Source organism: Lissotriton helveticus, chromosome 3_1 (genome assembly GCF_964261635.1).
Source record: "Lissotriton helveticus chromosome 3_1, aLisHel1.1, whole genome shotgun sequence".
Lineage (NCBI taxonomy): Eukaryota > Metazoa > Chordata > Amphibia > Caudata > Salamandridae > Lissotriton > Lissotriton helveticus.
The window spans coordinates 661,804,211-661,825,008 of NC_136061.1; the positions used below are offsets into that span (position 1 = coordinate 661,804,211).

At 45.1% G+C, this 20,798-nt stretch overlaps 1 protein-coding gene across 2 annotated transcripts in view; it reads right to left on the minus strand.

Moving 5' to 3' along the window:
• Positions 1-4,772: 4,772 nt before the first annotated feature.
• The window catches only part of YARS1 (tyrosyl-tRNA synthetase 1), a 176,024-nt gene continuing 159,998 nt past the window's right edge, over positions 4,773-20,798 (minus strand). For both annotated transcript variants that reach the window (XM_078680744.1, XM_078680742.1), the window contains 8 exons: positions 19,334-19,426; positions 18,504-18,639; positions 18,011-18,096; positions 17,607-17,742; positions 11,156-11,253; positions 10,804-10,997; positions 5,586-5,727; positions 4,773-5,325 (listed from right to left, as the gene is read on the minus strand). In XM_078680744.1, the coding sequence (XP_078536870.1) occupies positions 5,215-5,325; positions 5,586-5,727; positions 10,804-10,997; positions 11,156-11,253; positions 17,607-17,742; positions 18,011-18,096; positions 18,504-18,639; positions 19,334-19,426 (996 nt within the window). In that variant the 3' untranslated portion in view covers positions 4,773-5,214. The remainder of the gene's footprint in view (positions 5,326-5,585; positions 5,728-10,803; positions 10,998-11,155; positions 11,254-17,606; positions 17,743-18,010; positions 18,097-18,503; positions 18,640-19,333; positions 19,427-20,798) is intronic.

Consider the following 20,798-nt stretch of genomic DNA (forward strand, 5'->3'; position numbering starts at 1 on the left):
CTCATGAACACTCTAGCTGGGATAGTGTTGATGTTGGAATTTTGTGACTAAGGCTTGAATGCTCTGTATCTTTGCTGGACTGGGATACGCTAGAGCTGTAGACATGTTTATTGTAGCCCCTAAATTGTTTGATGTGTGTGTTGGACACACTGATTGAATGACTTGGCTTTTATGAGCCAATCGTCTAGATAAGGGAAGACTATCTGTTGTCTTCTGAGATGTGCTGCCACTACTGCTAGGCACTTTGTGAACACTCTTGGTGCAGTTGTTACCCCAAATGGAAGGACTTTGAATTGATAATGTTGTCCTTCTAGTACAAACCTTAGATACTTCTTGTGAGAAGGATGTATAGGAATGTGGAAGTAGGAGTCTTTTAAATCTAGTGTTGTAAGGAAGTCGCCTTGTTGCAGCAATGGGAGCACTTGTTGTAAAGTGATTATATGAAAATGATCCAAGTGTATATAGTGATTGAGGGGCCCGAGGTCGAGAATTGGTCTTAGTGTCCCGTCCTGTTTTGTGTATTAAAAAGTACAGTGAGTAAACCCCTGTTACTTGATGTTGTAAAGGAACTATTTCTATTGCGTTCTTTTGAAGAAGTGGTAGTACTTCTTGTTTGAGCAGCGTAAGATGTTCTGCAGATATTGGACGCTGTCTGGGTGGTATGTTTGGAGGGGTAGCTGTAAGTTCGAGGCAGTAGCCATACTGGATAATTTGTCTTACCCACCTGTCTGTTGTGATGGAATTCCAGACAGGTAGGAACTGTGTTAGTCTGCCCCCCACAGGAGTGGAGTGCTGTTGGGGGAGCAGAGGGAAGTCACTGTTTTGTGGTGGAAGAGGTTCGATTATTGTTGTTACCTCGACCTCTTCCTTTATTGTTGTTGCCTCTATAGCCTCCTCTAAAATATCCCTTACTGGAGGATGCCTGTGTATTGGATTTGAAGGAAGCTGTATTGTCTGCTCCAGTTTGTTTGGAGCCTCCTCTATAGAAGGAGCGACAAAAGGAACCTTTAGCTTGTGTGGATTGCAAAGCTCCCATAGATTTGGCTGTATCTGTATCTTTTTTCATTTTCTCTGGTCCAAACAATTGATGTTGATTGCATGGCTGATTTAAGATGGTAGTCTGCACTTCCTGCTTAAATCCTGAAATGCGCAGCCATGCAGGACGTCTAAGTAGGACACTGGTGTTTACAGCTCTAGATGCAGTGTCTGCTACATCAAGTGCACACTTGATTGAGGCATTTGAAATTAACTTGCCTTCTTGTACAAGGTCATTTGCCTGCGCCTTATATTGGTCAGGTAGATGTTGCATTAATTTTTCTAACTGATCATAATGAGCCCTGTCATATCTTGCAAGGAGGGCTTGCGTGTTAGCTATACGCCATGTATTAGCAGCTTGTGCAGCTATTCTTTTGCCTGAAGGATCACTTTAGATTCTTTATTAGGGAGTGGTGCTTCACCTGATGTTTGTGAGTTTGCTCTTTTTCTAGCTTTTGAGACAACTAGGGAATCTAAGGGTAGCTGTCCTTTAATGTAGGCTGGATCACCAGGAGCAGGCCTGTACTTTTTCTCAATTTCTCAATTCTAGGGTTTAGTATCCTAGCACGTACAGGATCTTTAAATACCTCTGGAGCATGTTTGATGACCCCTTTGATCATAGGAAGAATTTGAACAGACCTTTGTGATAGTTCAAACGTATCTAATAAAAAATCTTCCTCTGCCTCATCTGAATGCATGGTGACCCCATGATAAATGGCAGCCCTATTCAGTAAATGTCCAAAACCAATATTGTCTTCGGGGGAGAAGGTTTTGATGGTATGCCTGTTGGTCAGGAATATCTGGCACATCCTGTGGGTTTGGGTACTCCCAATCTGGATCATCAACAGGGTAGGGAAAAGGCTCATCTAGGTCTACCCATCCCCCCAATGCTATACTCATAATTTTGAGGTGTTTGTGGTGAAGAATAAGGAGGAGAGTGCTCAGGAGAATTCTGAGGTGAATTGTTAGGAGGAACAGGAGATGAAGGAGAAGGAAGAATAGGAGATGTGGCAGTCATTCATCTTGACAGGCACTGCAGGTGTAGGTGCTGTGTCTAATTTTCTTTTCCTGTGTGGTGTAGTGGATACATAACCTGTCTTTGGGTCAATGTAGATCTTCTTTTGTAGAGGATCAGGTTGGAAAAGTTCTTCCCCTTGCGGAACCTTTGCCGGTGCAGATTTTTTCGGTTCTGGGCGTGGTTGCTGCTTGTCTTTAGCCTTAGGAGTTGTGATTGTGTCCTTTGGTGTAGATTTCGGCACCGAAGGTGTTGTATTCGGAGTCGTAGGCTGTTTCGAGGGCTTGAGTGCATCAGAATCAGGCCTTGTAGGTTTCGGTACCGAAGATATTGGCTTCGGGGTGGAAGCTAGTCTCGTCGGCTTTGAGGCGTCAGACACTGGCTTCATAGTTTTGGCTTTAGAAGTCGACGGTTTCGGAGCCGAAACTTCTTTCAGTTTCGTGCCGAAGGAGCTGGTGGGATCGGTACGTGCGGTTTGCTCAGTAAGGAGCTACCGGAAGGCTTGCGTATTTTCTTCGGAGCCGGGCTCGATGGCGGTGCTTTTGAAGTGTGTTTTCGGTCGCAACTGGGCCCCAGAGGCAGAATGTTGACCTTTGCCTTCGATTTGGGTGGTGGGTATAGGGCCGGGGCAGTAGTACTCACGCGCTGACCCGATGGTATGAAGTTATCCGAGTAGTCTGCTTCTGATACAATTTGGAGATTGTCTGAATCTTCTTCGGGAACGAGCGGAACTTCTTCGTCGAAGATATCCACCGGTTCCGGGGCCGATCTCTGCATGTCGTGTCGACTGGCCCTCCGATCTCAAATGGTTTTCTTGGATCGAAAGGACGCACAGGCTGTGCAGCTGGATTCGTCGTGTTCTGGCGATAAGCACAGGTTATACACCTCGTGATGGTCACTGTGTGGGAACTTAGTTGGGGCATCTTATGAATGGCATCCTTCCCATGAGGTGTAGGCCTCACGGCGTGAATAGGCCCAAGGGCCCGCGTCGACAACTGGAATCGAGATGATGTTTGTCTATATCGAAAGTAGTTTGGTGAAGTTTGAATACGTTTTTTTGCGTCGAGGTACTTGAAAAGTAGATTTCGAACTGGAGCGGAAAATTTTCATCCGAACCCAGTGGCAGAAAAAAACAATCTGAGGATGGAGCCGATGCCCATGTGCACTATCGTCCAAGGGAGGAGTCACCTATCTCGTGACTACAAAGACTTCTTCCAAGACTACAACAACATGCAATCATCTGAGCCCAACACCAGGTGGCGATCTAATGCACAGTGTAAGATCTGCAGCTCATATGCCTCGAACACAAAGGTTCCAACACTCAAGAGATTTCAATCACAAAAGATGTTTGTGAGACATGTTTTATAATAGCATATCACCCTTAAAAATTATGGTTGAATTCTCTGAACCCATAGCTCCTAAAGTGGAGGAACAAAGCCATCCTTCAGTCCCTTCCTACAGTTACAAGGTTATACAAGGGCACCAATCAATAGAACATTTCCAAGGCTGGGTCTCTCTTTTAGGAACAAGCCCTTGCATGCATAGTTGTCAATGCACAGTATAGGCCAGAAGTGACCACCAGTCGTTCAGTTGTGGGCTTAAAAAATCCCCATCATCCTTTCTAGAACTAGATTCCTTTCACATTGTATTAATGCAGTTACCTCTTTAGTTGCCCCTGTAGACCTTTTCAGCATCTGCTTGGTACTAGGAATCCCCAAGTTGCAGTCTTTAGTTATCCAACATACTGTAAAGTTATAAGACACAGTGAAAATGGGATATAGCAGCACTACCTGTAAGTCGCCCCCAGCATTTTCCTTTAACAATACCAGGCATCCCCAGTATTTATACCGGGGTTCACTAAGTATGGTCCCAAATACTAGGCTTTCTTTGCGCCTTAGCACTCCTCCTGGTGCACGCTCCGACGATCCTCCACCCGATTGTTAAGGAAACTAGTCATTGTATAAAATGAAAGTCGCTTTGGGGGGGATACTCTGGGCTTAAAGCATTTCAACATACTTTTTTATGTCCAACAGTGTAGGTCTTGAACCGGAGACACTCCATTTCTGCAATCTACCACATCAAACACCGTGACATGAAAGAGAACGTACAGGAGTATGAACCAAATGTGAGGAACTTAGGCTCAGGAGACAGTGCCTGTGGAAAACAGACAGTGGAATCTGAATCTTTCATGTCCTGCAGTTCTGGAAACCTGCCTGGTGTGGTATAGAATGGAAGACCATGCATACAGAGCAAGCCGCAGAGCAAGGGAGGAACCTCCCCTAAGAGACACTCAAAAAAGAAAACAATGTGGATTATCTCTGAAGAAACATCTCTCCAGTCTACACAGTGTAGAAAAGGGCCTGATGCAGTGATCCAGAGTATGCATGAAAAGGGCTGGTACATGTGTGTGGATGCAATTGTACATTCACTGTGCTATCTTCTTGCTTGCTCTGCCATATTCTCTAAAACTGCAACATAAGTGACTGCACTTTACATGAGGAGGAGTAAGTAATGGAGTGGTCCATCTTAATACAGGAATTACCAAGATGCAAGAAAAGTCACAAATCCATGACATTAAATAGTGCATTGCACCACAGGGCAGAGGCACTCAAACCCAACATATCTTTCCAAAACAAACAAACGCCCCCACTGCCCTATTAATATATGTTGGCTTGTTTTGGAAAAATCTCATATCTTTTGCAATGCATTTGACAACTTGATATTTCTTTTAAATAATCGTTTAATGAAGAGGAAAGAGTCCATGCCTGAAAGAAGCCATGTCCCAATTAAAAGTTCTTCAAACCGGACGACCCTTTTTGAAATAAAGAGAAAGCAGATCAGTTATTAAGGTGGTTTCAGGACTCCCGCACCATTCTCTGCCCATTTGCTGGGCATACCTCATCCATGATTATGTGGATTGCATCCTGTGTAAATGTGTGGGCCAATTGTGTTTTCTAGATCGCCAGTCCTTCCAATACATGCAGCAGCTTCCCACCAGCCATCAACTGTCTATATCTCCTCATAGCCAAAATCCACCACCACCACCAGTACTGATAATCGGAGCTTGAAATCAATGATTAATGGAGGGGGCTCAGCGGCAGCAGAATCATAGTGAACCATGCTGACAAAAGTAAGGGGCATGGGGAGAGTCAGCAAGCCAGGCATTAACTGATGTTGCCGCCTTTTAGTGTTTTACAAGTCACAGGCCCCAGCTTGGTCATAAAATTCTTCTCCCTCCACTGAGCATGGAAATCTTCTGAGATCTTGAATTCAGCCTAAAAGGGAGAGAAAGGTGAATATAAATGTCTGAACCACAAATTATTACATCTACACCATGCTCACATTTTGGTTAACTATGCAGTACTTTCAGTTCCACATTAAGGAAAGGCAAAATACCGAATATTCTTATAGGCAAGTCTGTATTGACATAACTGGAATGTACAGAAGACATGGAGCAGCAGAAAGTGATCTAGAGCAAATAATGGGAGAGTGAATTTGTGGGATGAGAAACAAATAGGATGGATGTCAGGATTACCTGTAGTTTTTCGAACACTTTCTTTTTTGGTTTCAGCTCCTCATCTGGTTGGCCATTCTCGTATCCTTCCACAAAAACACGTTCTCCAGGAGCAGAGCCTTCTGGGGGATCCAACGGCTCTACTTGCCGGTTTTCCCCATCTCTGCGAAACAACATATGTAGAAGTAAGAGAACCGCTAATACACTGAGGGATGTGGAACAGACTAGGACGCAAAATAGAAAAAAAAGAGAAGTTGGACATTAGAATATGAACTGCTCTAATGAGCAACAGCGAGCACAAGGATGAGGCCTCCTGAAAACCACCAGGAGTCTTTGCCTTAGGCAGATCTAAATTAGGAGAAGAATAACATGACACTATAAACAAAACAACAAGAGAGAAAGGGTCAATAGGTCACTCTTGTCCCCCATAGAGCTAATATATCAAAAACAACAAAAGAGTACCAGTTATGAAAGACTGATTTGGAACTAAAATTAGGAGCTAAAAAGATAAGGAGTTAATGACCACCACCTTCGGGTGAGAGAGATGTGTTACACCAAATATAAACAAGGTGAAATAGACTACACCTCAGTGAGGAAAAAGAACCCTCAGGCACCAACTACATAGATTGGTGGCCAAATGTCTTCATTGGGTCCTTATTGGAAATACGTGAAAAAACTACGTAGTCAGAAAACGAGAAAGAAAGTGCTCAATTAAAAAGAGTATGGACTACACCCCAGACTAGAATTTTAATGTAGGGGTAGTTCTAACTCTGTTTAAAAGAAATTGTGCAAAATCGGACATGTATAAGGTTGTGTTCGTTAGAACCAAATGTCCTAGAGGGTCGACCTGTTTCTTGCAGGAGCCTAACGTCGGCTCAGCATTCATCAGGACCAAATGGACCCTAGCCTTATGTTACACGCTCACTGTGGCGACATAGTCATAAGAGGCGGGGTCTCAAAGTATGTGTTAAAAAATATTTACAAACTTATCTGTAAAATCACACACGTAGACTTCCGTGCAGAATCCCTGTCACTACAGAGGGATGATCGATCTGAAACAATAAATCATTACTTGTAATTCTTCCGGCAGTCTCATTAAATAACTCCTTTTTGGCTAGTTACCAAAGAATAGCCTGTGTTAAATACATTTCATAAAACCCCCGTAACATCCATGAATTCAATTTTTAATTAACATTTGTAATTGTTGAACATATCCGAAATATCAGCAGGGAGTCAAAAATTGGGGAAAAAAACATTAATCCCAGTTTAATAAACTGCTAGACTTTTGTGGCAATCTGTATAAGGACACTGAGTATTTTAAGTTTATAGTTTTGTTAGGAAGGTGTGACGGGGTGGGTCCCCTGGGACCCCTAGAGGGGGGTTAGACTACAGACTGGTGGTCCGACCCCGCTATTTCACCTGACTCTGTTCCCTCTCTACAGCAGCTTGGCCGTGACGTAGAAGAGGACTGGCGGACTGGAGACCCCGAGTACTGGTGGCCGACTTCGGACAGAAGCGAACCCTGTTCCTTTAAGGACTTGGATCCCGCACTGGTAGCCCCGCCCCCAGAGAATGAAGCGCCGGAGTCAAAAGGAGCCCGGATCAAGGAAGCGACGGACGGCGTTTCCCGAGAGGCGAGGAGTGAAGGAGATCATCGCGTGAGCAGTGGCAACGAGGAGCCGGAGACCAACCCGAGGAAAGGAGAGGAGACGGAGAAGCCAGGAGGCCACCGGAACTACGAGCCGCCCCGCCACGTTCCCACGGGAGGAGCGTGGCTCCAACAGGTACGGGGCCGTGTGGCGGGTTGGATGGGAAACAGAGTCCCACCTGTTGTAGAGTAACTGTACAGACCCGTGTAAAGCTCGTCCCTTGATTCCCCCCCACCCCCCAACTCACGAGCACTCCCCCACGTTCCTCGCTCTGTACATAAAGCACGTGTCACGGGTTTCCCTCACACCCGGTCCCTCAACGCATATTACCCATACTCGGTCCTAATACGTCCTCTGTCTTCTTCTTTTGTACACGGAGACACCTGGCCCTGAGGACGTGCTGAACCATCACCTGAGGCAAATTGGATCCTCCCCGCACCCCGGCATATGATCCCGCCGCGTTCGCCAGGGAACGCATCACCAGCAGGAGGAGAAAGACATATACCCAAATAAAACCTTCCTTGAAAAGTCTTTATAGGTTCTCTGCCTCTACTTCATTCGAGCTGCCATCTAAGGTAGGAGAGGATAGCATAAACCCCGAGTCCCCAGTCACCCCGGGACAGAAGGCTAACAGTTTTGTGGGAAGCCTTCGCGAGCCCAACATAAATTATAATGTAACCGGGCCTTTGAATCTTACTCCAATGTGAGCGTGCCTGTTTGAACCAACTCGAAATTAAAAACATCTCCAGCATGGAAAACTCAAACCGCCATAAAAGACCCACTTACTTTATGTTATTATGGGAATTACCCCTTAGGTCCGTGGCAGGGGAAACCTTCACGTTTAGAAAATCTACAAATACAACAGAGAGAGAATTGTTTGTCAATAGCCCTGTATACTGCATTAATCTCTCTGGATAAATCTCTCTGGATACGGGTGTTTGATATGTCACCACGCTGCCGTAATGCCGAGTTCACTTACTTGCATCTAAACGACTCCCCGTAGGAACACCTAATCTGTTCACATCCACGGCCTGTAGACATTGGGCCGTGGAAACGTGTTGATTAAATGAACGTACAACCGGCGTTCCTTGCGTAAGAAGCACGTGACCGCTGAACTGAAAACGTCAGTATCTTATGGGTCTTGGGTAAACAATAAAAGTACGGTATCCTTCCTTCAGAAGTCGTCAAAAAGTCCGCTTCCTGCTTACTGATGTAACCATCCCGTTCCGCTGTCATTACAAGTTCAAGTATTTCATCTTTCAGAAACGGAGAGGGGTCTTGGTCCAAGACCAGGTAATTACTAGTGTCATCAAGAAGTCGTCTGCATTCCTGGTCATATGCAATAGAGGCTTGGATAACAATGCCACCGCCCTTGTCAGCGCTTTTGACCACTATATTGGAATTCTTGGCAAGGGAATCAATGGCCTTGTATTGGTTTGCAGTCAGATTTTTGTACAGCCTTAGTTCTTCCATTGCTTCTACTTTGTGTAACACCGCCTGTTCAAAGGCTATTAGTTCTGCCGGCATCTGGTGTGCAAGGGGTGTAAAAGTAGACTTTTTTCTGAAAGTCGTATCATTAGTTGTAGTCTGGCTACCACCTTGATTTTGATGTTCAAAGAAAATCTTAGGTGAACTGAACCAATTTCTGTGTAATATAATAGATATAGTTCAAGTGTCTAACACTAAGTGGAGAACATTTAAGTACCTTTCTCTTTGTCATTACCAACTGTTACTGCAATAGTCTGATAATCTACGAGAACACCCCCGATAAATGAAAGGATTATCCACCACGATACATGCAACATTCCCACTAGCAAGTGGTTCATTTCATTTTTCAGGGGGTCATTATATTTTGGAGACCGCAAATGGTTGTTAAATTATGAAGGCATTTGTTACAACTTACATTTTCCACATAAAAGAATCCATCACGATACACATTATATTTCACCCACAAGCGCGAGTTCCTTATCCTTGAAGGTGTGATCACATGCGAGAGGCAGCAATAAAGCTTTTTACGTTTTGAACTTTACAACTGAAGGGCGCTTTAATGTTATTAACTGACTGGCCCTTTAAGATACTGACGTTTTCAGTTCAGCGGTCACTTGCTCCTTACGCAAGGAACGCCGGTTGTACGTTCATTTAATCAACACGTTTCCACGGCCCAATGTCTACAGGCCGTGGATGTGAACAGATTAGGTGTTCCTACGGGGAGTCGTTTAGATGCAAGTAAGTGAACTCGGCATTACGGCAGCGTGGTGACATATCAAACACCCGTATCCAGAGAGATTTATCCAGAGAGATTAATGCAGTATACAGGGCTATTGACAAACAATTCTCTTTCTGTTGTATTTGTAGATTTTCTAAACGTGAAGGTTTCCCCTGCCACGGACCTAAGGGGTAATTCCCATAATGACAAAGTAAGTGGGTCTTTTATGGCGGTTTGAGTTTTCCATGCTGGAGATGTTTTCAATTTCGAGTTGGTTCAAACAGGCACTCTCACATTGGAGTAAGATTCAAAGGCCCGGTTACATTATAATTTATGTTGGGCTCGCGAAGGCTTCCCACAAAACTGTTAAAGCCTTCCTAACAAAACTATAAACTTAAAATACTCAGTGTCCTTATACAGATTGCCACAAAAGGTGTAGCTGTTTATTAAACTGGGATTAATGTTTTTTTCCCCAATTGTTGACTCCCTGCTGATATTTCGGATATGTTCAACAATTACAAATGTTAATTAAAAATTGAATTCATGGATATTACGGGGTTTTTATGAAATGTATTTAACACAGGCTATTCTTTGGTAACTAGGCAAAAAGGAGTTATTTAATGAGACTGCCGGAAGAATTACAAGTAATGATTTATTGTTTCAGATCGATCATCCCTCTACAGTGACAGGGATTCTGCACGGAAGTCTACGTGTGTGATTTTACAGATAAGTTTGTAAATATTTTTTAACACATACTTTGAGACCCCGCCTCTTATGACTATGTCGCCACAGTGAGCGCGTAACATAAGGCTAGGGTCCATTTGGTCCTGATGAATGCTGAGCCGATGTTAGGCTCCTGCAAGAAACAGGTCGACCCTCTAGGACATTTGGTTCTAACTAACACAACCTTATACATGTCCGATTTTGCACGATTACTTTTAAACAGAGTTAGAACTACCCCTACATTAAAAGTCTAGTCTGGGGTGTAGTCCATATTCTTTTTAATTGAGCACTTTCTTTCTCGTTTTCTGACTACGTAGTTTTTTCACGTATTTACAATAAGGACCCAATGAAGACATTTGGCCACCAATCTATGTAGTTGGTGCCTGAGGGTTCTTTTTCCTCACTGAGGTCTGGTCTATTTCACCTTGTTTATATTTGGTGCAACACATCTCTCTCACCCTAAGGTGGTGGTCATTACTTCCTTATCTTTTTAGCTCCTAATTTTAGTTCCAAATCAGTCTTTCATGACTGGTACTCTTTTGTTGTTTTTAACATGACACTATGGCATTATTAATGAGTATTTCGATTACTCTGATAATTCAATCAGGCATGCCTTACTAATCCCGAACGAAGACCTCCCCCCTAAACCAATGGCACTTACGTCGAGGCACACAGCAGCATCGCCTGGGATTCCACCCCACGCATCTTTTGGGGTTTGAGATTGCACAACAAAACCACCATCCTGTCTTGGAGCTTCTCAGCAGGGACATACTGGACCAGACCACTAACTACTGTGCGTGGCTGTACCTCTCCCACGTCTATTGTCTCCACATAAAGGCTGTCAGCATCGGGATGCTATCAAAAGAAGAAATAGTCAGATCCAACAATTGTTAGTTCATCTGTAGCATCTAGAAAGGCCCCCTACTGCCATCAGTGTACTGCTAATGTTTCACTGGTTTTTAATATACGATTAAAACCCTGGGAACGAGTATTGTCAAAAGATGCATCCATACCTTCCCAACATTAATCACTTTTCCTACACGGATATCCAGGCGTGATGGCTCCGCATCGTCAGGATTTGAGTTCTTGCTGGGGGCCTTCACGGCAGGCTCTATACAAGGAGAAAATCAAAATGGTATTATTTAGGGCTTTTGAAAGTCAAGATATTCAGAGTATAAGAGTGGTGGCTGTAAAGATCCTGGCAGTGCAAATGTTTACCCCAGGGATTAAGTGCAGGAACAGAGTTCAGGAAGTAGCCAGAAGAGTGCAAATGGCCCCATAGACTCTAGCCAAAGGGTCTCAAGGACAACCATAGTGTATAAGTACTAAACAGAGATACTCACACAGAACCATAGACTCAAGCGGAGTACAAGGGGGCTTACATGAACACAGTATCCAATCTAGTGTTTAACAGAGATTCATAGTATACAGACCCTAAACAGAAGACCTCTTGGAGAACAAAATTTTAGGTGTTGGCCACAAAGAACCATAAAGGCCAGGGCCTGGGAAGTGGGAGTACATGAAGAACTATTTAGGCCAATCACTGGGTTTAAGGGCTTGCAGAGAAGCACACAGTCCAGGTATTGGGCAGAGAGTAAATTACAACACTGACACACGTAAGTAGCAGCTTGAAGTGAAGACACTGAGCACAGGGCTCACAGATATCCAAGGACTCCAGGAAAAGGCCAGAGATGATCACAAGGAACAGGTGCAGGTACAAGGCACAGAAGTTCACAAAGTTTAAGGAGGGAAGGGGGCATTATACAATAGAGGGCCTCTTGCAATTGACTTGGATGTTCCCCCAACTCCTTTAAGGGGCACTGTGAAGAACTTATATTGCACTCAAATTGAGAGGACAGAGGTGCTCTGATCAAACACCCTCACCTGTCCCTTCTGCCTACTCGTGTTCACTCAGAAAGGACCACAGTCCAGGCAAAGGATAGAGTGGCCTGTGGGAACAAGGCACTGGCAAAGTAGCCCCACCGAAAGAACAAATTTATAGCACTGATCTAGGCAACACTGAACACTGCAAGATAAAGCACAGCCCAGATAATACTGATGCCCACAGTGGGCTAAAGAACGGTGATGGATTAAACCCAGATCTTTTGACTGGGGGTGAGTGTTTGATTGGTTCAGATGCTCCGTCCATTACCACCCCCTTTTGTACCGCTTTTGGCCGCCATAAGTGTGGCAGGGTATGCTCAGACGTGAGCCCCTTGCTCACTTTGCCACTGGATTCAAGCAAGCCGGGCTGAAGACGGCTGTAATGCCAGAAACCGGTCTTTGGAAGCTTGTTTCCGGTCCAGGGAAGGCATGGCTTGGCAGTACGGGCTGGACTGTTCCCATGAGGCACAGGGTCAGACTGATTTGCATATAACCATGTCTGAACTGGGGTGGCAGAGCGGGCTAAAGAACGGTGATGGATTAAACACAGATCTTTTGACTGGGGGTGAGTGTTTGATTGGTTCAGATGCTCCGTCCATTACCACCCCCTTTTGTCCCGCTTTTGGCCGCCGTAAGTGTGGCAGGGTATGCTCAGACGTGAGTCCCTTGCTCACTTTGCCACTGGATTCAAGCAAGCCGGGCTGAAGACGGCTGTAATGCCGGGAAACGGTCCTCGGAAGCTTGTTTCCAGTCCAGGGAAGGCATGGCTTGGCAGTTCGGGCTGGACTGTTCCCATGAGGCACAGGGTCAGACTGATTTGCATATAGCCATGTCGTAACTGGGGTGGCAGAGTGGGCTAAAGAACGGTGATGGATTAAACCCAGATCTTTTGACTGGGGGTGAGTGTTTGATTGGTTCAGATGCTCCGTCCATTACCACCCCCTTTTGTACCGCTTTTGGCTGCCATAAGTGTGGCAGGGTAAGCTCAGACGAGAGTCCCTTACTCACTTTGCCACTGGATTCAAGCAAGCCAGGCTGAAGACGGCTGTAATGCCAGAAACCGGTCCTCGGAAGCTTGTTTCCGGTCCAGGGAAGGCATGGCTTGGCAGTTCAGGCTGGACTGTTCCCATGAGGCACAGGGTCAGACAGATTTGCATATAGCCATGTCTGAACTGGGGTGGCAGAGTGGGCTAAAGAATGGTGATGGATTAAACCCAGATCTTTTGACTGGGGGTGAGTGTTTGATTGGTTCAGATGCTCCGTCCATTACCACCCCCTTTTGTACCGCTTTTGGCCGCCATAGGTGTGGCAGGGTATGCTCAGACGTGAGTCCCTTGCTCACTTTGCCACTGGATTCAAGCAAGCCGGGCTGAAGACGGTTGTAATGCCAGAAACCGGTCCTCGGAAGCTTGGTTCCGGTCCAGGGAAGGCATGGCTTGGCAGTTCGGGCTGGACTGTTCCCATGAGGCACAGGGTCAGACTGATTTGCATATAGCCATGTCTGAACTGGGGTGGGAGAGTGGGCTAAAGAACGGTGATGGATTAAACCCAGATCTTTTGACTGGGGGTGAGTGTTTGATTGGTTCAGATGCTCCGTCCATTACCACCCCCTTTTGTACCGCTTTTGGCCGCCATAAGTGTGGCAGGGTATGCTCAGACGTGAGTCCCTTGATCACTTTGCCACTGGATTCAAGCAAGCCGGGCTGAAGACGGCTGTAATGCGTTGACTACAACCAGTCAGATGTCTTTAACAGACACACACAATGTAAGTCTCGGTTTCAGGTACAACTTGGCATTGTATGGGTGCTGTGCAAAAATGAACAAGAAGGCTATCCGCAAAGCCAAACTTGCCAATGTAGAACTTCGTAGACACCTGAAGAAGCCTAGGCAACGCAGGCTGATATAGTTTGACCTGGCAGTTAAAGATCCTACCAGGTGCTGAGTGACCAGGAAGATGCCTTGAGGGTTCAGCCACATCCAGAGATTTAGAGCCTCCGGGCACAGGACAAACGGTCAACCTGTGTTTGGCAGTGTCACATGCTAGTTGTGTTGTATGCGAGCACCTGTACCCATTCCCCTTTGAAGGCTGGAAGGAAAGCCTTCAGTGCCAAGCGAATCACCAATACCTCAAATCAGTTGATGTGGACACAGTTTTCAGCTGGAGACCAGAGTACTCTGATCTCTACCTCTCTCAGAGGACCTCCCCAACCCAGTAATGATACGTCTGTCATGACCATTAATTCTTGGAGGAGAAGGGTCTTACTGAGGTCTAACAGCCACCACTGCAGATCTTTTGCAGTCTCTTTTAACATCTGGATGGAATCAGATAGGTTCTCTTGGTCCCGAGCCCAGTGAGGCTTCCGATACCACTTCAGCACCAGCATGTCCCACCAGGCGTGGCTCACTAACAAGGTGCAGGAGGCCCAGAAGCCTCACAGTCGCTCCTACTGAGACCCAGGTCAGAGGCTGAAATATCTGATATCAACACAATGTCCTGGACTCTCTGAGGCGGGCTGCTAAAATCTCCAGATTCCTAGTGCAATATGCAATACAATCTGAAGCACTATGTTCAAACATGGAGTAGAACAACAACTTCATCCACAGCTACCCATGCTGTTTCTTGGGCTTAATGTTTCCAAATCCATTGCTTTGATGCCTTCTGGGCCTGGTACTTCAGCCAAATAAAAAAAAGTAACAGGTTGTCAAATCTAGGTTCGAGGCATTTAGACCCTGCTCCTCTCAAGGAGTCTACAAAGTTTCCTGCAAATCTTACCACCTCAAATCAGTTAAGAGAAATTCCACTCAGCCAGTGTTATTACATCATGAGGAGTAGTTGCGTGGAATAGGAAGCTGGCATCAAATTCTAAGAAGTCACACTGTGTCAATGTAGGAAAGTAGGATCTGCTTCTTATGGTTACCCCCACTTTTTGCTTGATGTTACACTGTTTAGTACTAGTTTGACTGGGATCCTGCTAATCAGGACCCCTGTCTATCTGCTTTCTCTGTAAAATGTTATGGCATGTACTTCGGTACACTCCAGATTGGATACTGGAGTGCCCTTGTCAGGCCCCAGTATATGGTACCCAGGTACCCAGGGCAAAGGCTCTCCAGAGGCTTCCCATGGGCTGAAGCATGTATTATGTCACCCATGAGATGCCATGCAAAATGGAACTACAGGCCGATCATTGCAGCCTTTGTAAGTTGGTGCTTGCACCACTTACTTTAGATATAGGTTTACTATATCTATAGGTCACTACACTTAAAACTTATAAAACTTATATATCTCCCCTATAGTAGGCCTTGACAGGCCTGAAGGCAGGGTGCTGTGTTTTACGTGGGAGGGTGCCTCTGCATGAGCAGAGCCCCTCTGTAGCCTTTGGAGACCATTGTCCTGGGTTGTCTGTGACGCAGCCAGACATATAGGTAGAGGTGCATTATACGTTAGCGTAAAATGCTATCTCGAAAACGGCTGCAACAACAAGTTTGATATCAAACACCTTGGAACCATACCTCCACACCGATAACCGGTGTGGGAGGTACGATTCCACCCTTCTGATGCGAGCTTTGTTCGGTCACTGGTCTTTCCGGTACTAGCCTCCTCGACCCAGGCAGCAGAAAATGGCTTCCGCCGACCAGGGATACATTTCTGCCCTCCTGCTGCTGAGCCAAGCTTGAGGAGGGGAAGGCAGGACAATATTCATCCTGTCACAGGGAGGTGTGACCACCTCCCAAACAGAATTTAGTGTATTGGGGCTTAGGGGACACTTCCAAAGTGCCTGAAAGTCTGCATCCGTGGCACACTTGGTGTCCCTGTGCATAGTCCAGTTCAAATCAGATCTGGGAGCTTTGGCTCCTGCTCTGGCGCAAAACTGGACATGGGCGTATCCTCTCCACTGTCCTGACCCTCCCCTGGGAGGGTCCCCATAATCTGTCCAACCCTCTCCAGGGGGTACAAAAGGGCTTACCTGGCTGTAGGACCCTAGATTTGACGTGGTCAAGATTCTGATCAAGGAGGTGGGTTCCTATGTTCTGTGAGGATGAGCTGCCCTCTCACTGAGTTTGTAAGTATCCCTCGTGGGGACGGCATAACCCAAACCCTTGTGCATGCACGCTTTTGTAATTGCATATGCTTGTAGGCGTTCCCCAACTAAATGCATTGGGCTATTGATAGCTCCAACCTCTTTGCACATTTGGTACAAAGGACTACGGCCTCCTCGCATTCTGTGCCCTGCAAGCTGTGACTTTGTGAAACTGCTAGAGGTCCCTTCGCGATTCCTGTGCTTTCGGCCTGTGGGTCCATTTGAGGGACAACACTGATTTTCTTGGGCTCCCCTGGTTGCTTCAAGCCTGCCCGGACTCCCCTTGCTGTGGTGAGTCTCCTGGTCTTTGCTGGACCAGACCCTGACCTATCTCGACCTATTTCATGGGTTGCCGCTGCCAAGGCTTGTTGGTGCTCCCGTCGGACACCGACCCCTCACCACTCGTCATCCTTCGTGGGACAGCTCGTATCTGGCTCCTGGTAGTCTTCCACGTCTCCTGGCCCCTGTGGCTGCAGAGTCAAGGTCTCCTTCGCATCAGACATCGGTGGGCATTTGTCTACCGAGCCCCTGGTCACTCCTGAGTGACCCAGACTCTGTCCTCTCTGTTTTCAGGTTCCTTCAAGAATCCACCTGTGGGTTCCACCAGACAATTTTCTTCTTTCCAGCAGTGGCATTTATTTGAAGACTCCTATTGAGAATGATAGCGGTTTCCGACGCCACTTCGACCCTATGCACCCGGCTTCCCTGGGATAGGTAACTGGTGTCTCAGTATCCTCGGCTGGGGTGGCTCTCCAACCTTCTATCTTCTAAAGGGTTTCTTCAAAATCCACTGGGAAGGGTCTTTAAACAGTAAAACTGCAACCGCAACTCTCCCATTGAATTGTACGTAGCATGCAGCCATGTTCTCACACTGCACCTGTCCTCCGTGGAGTCCCTACCTACTCACCTTGGGTGGTTCTTTGGAGTCCCAGCGATTCTACAACCTCTAGACACGGTCTTGACTCGAGTTGTGGTTCTTATACCACTATTTAAGGTGTGTTATAATAATAAATACATATGTTTATAACTACTGTGTGGTTCTCCTTTCATTTACCCAATACATTAAGGTTGCATTCTGGTAAAACAAGCTGCTTAACCTTCCTTCAAGACCAAGCCTGAAGGCTGCGCTCCACAGCTACCACTTGGATAGCTTTCTAAGGTTATCTTTGACCTCTTAAATCACCATAAGGGTTGTTTGACTGGTGCAAGGTGCTCACTTTAATTAGTGGACATCATATACCAGGCCAACTTACCACAGCCAACTTTTAAGCTGTGTCTCCCGCCTCATTGACGCACAAGTCCACTCCACACAAGAGATCTAGAAACTGGCCCAGGGCATTCAAAATGCTCCACAAGAACGTACAGGATCACTTCTTCAAGGACAACAATAGAACACATGTTGCAAATCCATCCCGCCTCACATCAATTCATGGCATTCATTGTAGGCATCTCAGCTTTAAGATGGGTACAGATCACTCAGAACCAGATGATCAAGTCTTACTCTGTTTCAATACGTCTGGGTAAGCTGCACTGGTGAGTTTTTTCATCTCTGGGGTTTTGAACTTCTCTCTTATCGGGTCCAACAACTTGTTCAGGGCGACTTCGAGTGAGGACTTCAGATCCCCGGGATGTACAACCTGTGATCAACGAGAGAAATAATTATGGAAATTATTCAAATAACAAACAACTAATACAGGATGCACAACAGGAGTGCCTGCACATATTAAAATGCAAGCAACAGAGAGCACAAGTCCAATACAACAAGAACAAACCAGAACATCGACAAACCAATGATATGGTGAAACATATGGGAGGACGTGGGCATGATAAATCTTAGAGCACAACACTGGCAGACCAAGGACTGTCAGTGATATGCATGCTGTTCATATTATGGTATAGATTTACCTGCTCAGCAAAGTCTTTTTCTAGCTCTTCATAGTTGACGTAGGTCTTATTTCCTCCCCATTTTTCATCTCGCAAAATGACAAACTCTAGAAGACGAGAGTATGGAGATAACGTCACAGGTTGTGCTACCTGATGCTCCTACATTTTACCATGGCAAATGATTGCTAAACTTAACCCCATCCACAAACAAGGTGATTCTGTGATGGAGTGTTCTACAACCACATGAAACACATCACCGTCCCCACCCAGCGACGTCAAACAACATGACAAATCTGTATTTAAATTGTAAAATAATATACAGAGAGGAGATTAAAAATGTTCTCATAGGAAAAAACAAAAGATCAGGGACAACAGCAACCCCACCCCTTCCCACTTTGATTACGTATAGCAGAAAGAGCAGCCCTATACAAAGCTTTTGTTTCTGAAAGAAAATTGAATACTTTCCCTTCAAAAGAACACATTTGTATGGAACAACAACCACTGCCCTACTCACCGGCTTTAAGTGGGAAGAGAACATGTTTTATGAATGACAGCACACCATTGTTCTCCACGTTTCCCGGCTCACAGAATGCCTTCTTCAGCTTCTTTTTCACATCCTCCTTCTCGTCTAGGAGATCTATCTTGGAATCCTGCTCTCGATCAGAAAGGAAGCAGCACCTTAAGAATAATCAGCGAAGCAGAGATTTATCTGCGACAAGACCCTCCCTTGCACCAAATGCACCAGACAGAAATCTTCAACGCACCTCGTCAAATAATACCCCATACCATTTAAAAGTGACTATGAGACACAGTATTCAAGGACAGAATTTCTCTATTACCGACAACAGAAAAAAGATTAGCACACCAACTTTGGTACACAACTGGACACTTTAGCATATGGATAGAAGCCTTGCACTATGCATTACACCAGCCGTAAAGGTACACCAATAACAGGCACAAAACCACACCCCATCACAAGGTTTCATCCATCGGAGAGAAAACGGACAATGCAGCCTGCTACTGAATAACTAACCCAGAGATAGACAAGCATCCTGTATCTTTTTTGCAGAGGAAACAGACTGAAGTCCACAGTCATCAATATCTATGCCTACTACATTACTCAAGTAAAACATTGCGAAATAGGTCAAATCAAGGGCACTTGGAACCATTGTCAAAAAACTGAATATGGAGTGGGAATCAGTCCCAGAACTGCATCTTGATCACATCAAATCAGAACCCTCCAAACTGGATCCTCAAAGAAATACCCTTTTGCCCAACCCCCCCGTCTTATAGCCTTCTCCCTCTACACACCCTCCCCACCCAATAATTCAATTCAGTACGTACCTCTTCGGAGGAGCTCATTTTTGTGCCAGTGAGCCCTGGAACCATTGGATTCATCAGGTGAATTCGTTTGGCATAGCCCAGCGACGGCAGACACTGTGGGACAGAATTAAAATTGTGAGAGGCTCCTTCAACTGAAAGTATGAGATAACCAACACTGGTGTGGAGTTGAAATTGGCTGTGAGCTGGCTATAATCAGCATATTTGTTAGTAATCTTCCATTTTGCCAGTATAAGGAGATGCCAAGGGATCTTCGGAGAATATGGAATGTCACATTAACATTCATAACTCAAATTGTTTGAGGGATCCTTGTTTATCAACAGGGTGAGGAGCAATATATGTGCTCCCACAATGTAATCCAGTGCCTTCTTTGGGAAATAAAGTTTCCGTGACAAAATCTGTACTTTCCCAATTTTAGCTATAGCACTAAAGCAACAAGCTTTTCCTCCGAGTAATGCATTTAAGAAGCAACTTTACTTATTTATCAAGTTTTACAAAGCGCGAACCAGATCCTGAAGGATATCAGAGCACTTTACACGAGGATCAATTGAATCACAAGTTACATATTACATCCAAGCATAGTAAGACACAGAGACAATGTAACGGTAATTTGTCGGTAAACTTGAGAAACCATTTAGTAAAATTCACCAACCAATTTAGTAAATATAAATAAAAAAAAGAAAAACGAAAAAAATGTGCAGAAGGAGATCTGGAGACAGAGGTTTGATGAGAATGTCAAAACACGCCTACAAGAACAATCAGGGCATCCAAGGCAATATTAGTTTATGTACATTATTAAAAGTGGTCACTGGAGGCTTTCTAGAACAACATGGAGAAAAGTTACCAGCATGCTGTTCAGACTCTTCTTCTATAGTACCTTCGCTTGTCCAGGATTTCCCTGTGGAGGAACCGACCTGGCTGAGATGAAACTCGCATCAAAGCAGGCAGGTTGATAGTAGTACTCTGTTTTACTATAAACACAGAATGTTCCAAAGTTGTTGCCAGCAGCAAGGTGTGGCCATTATGATGTATGCTACTCTCATCAACCCCTCACTTAAGACTAATGGATGTTTTATCCTTCCCCTCCTCATCTTCCTGCCATTCATCCTCCAGCTAGGCAGCTGCTACCAAATGCTCTTTATTCTTCCAGTGATCCATGAATGGGGTCATTTACACTAATTCCAGGTCACCTCTGGAAGGAAGGAAGGCTGCAGACATGGATGTACAATTACTATTTAAGCCATCTTTGAAACATGTTCACCTAAAATTCATTTTCACCAATAAATTAGATTTTTGATAAAAAAACTACAATGAAGAAGATGTTTTCTATAGCGCTTCCCTATTTTACGTATGATTAAGTGGCTTTAAACATTAAACTGGTCTTGGTAAAACTGAAAGGGCGTTTTGACAGTATGCAGTAAATGCACTTCGAAACTTTTTTACTTAAGAGACTTGCCAATTCCATATT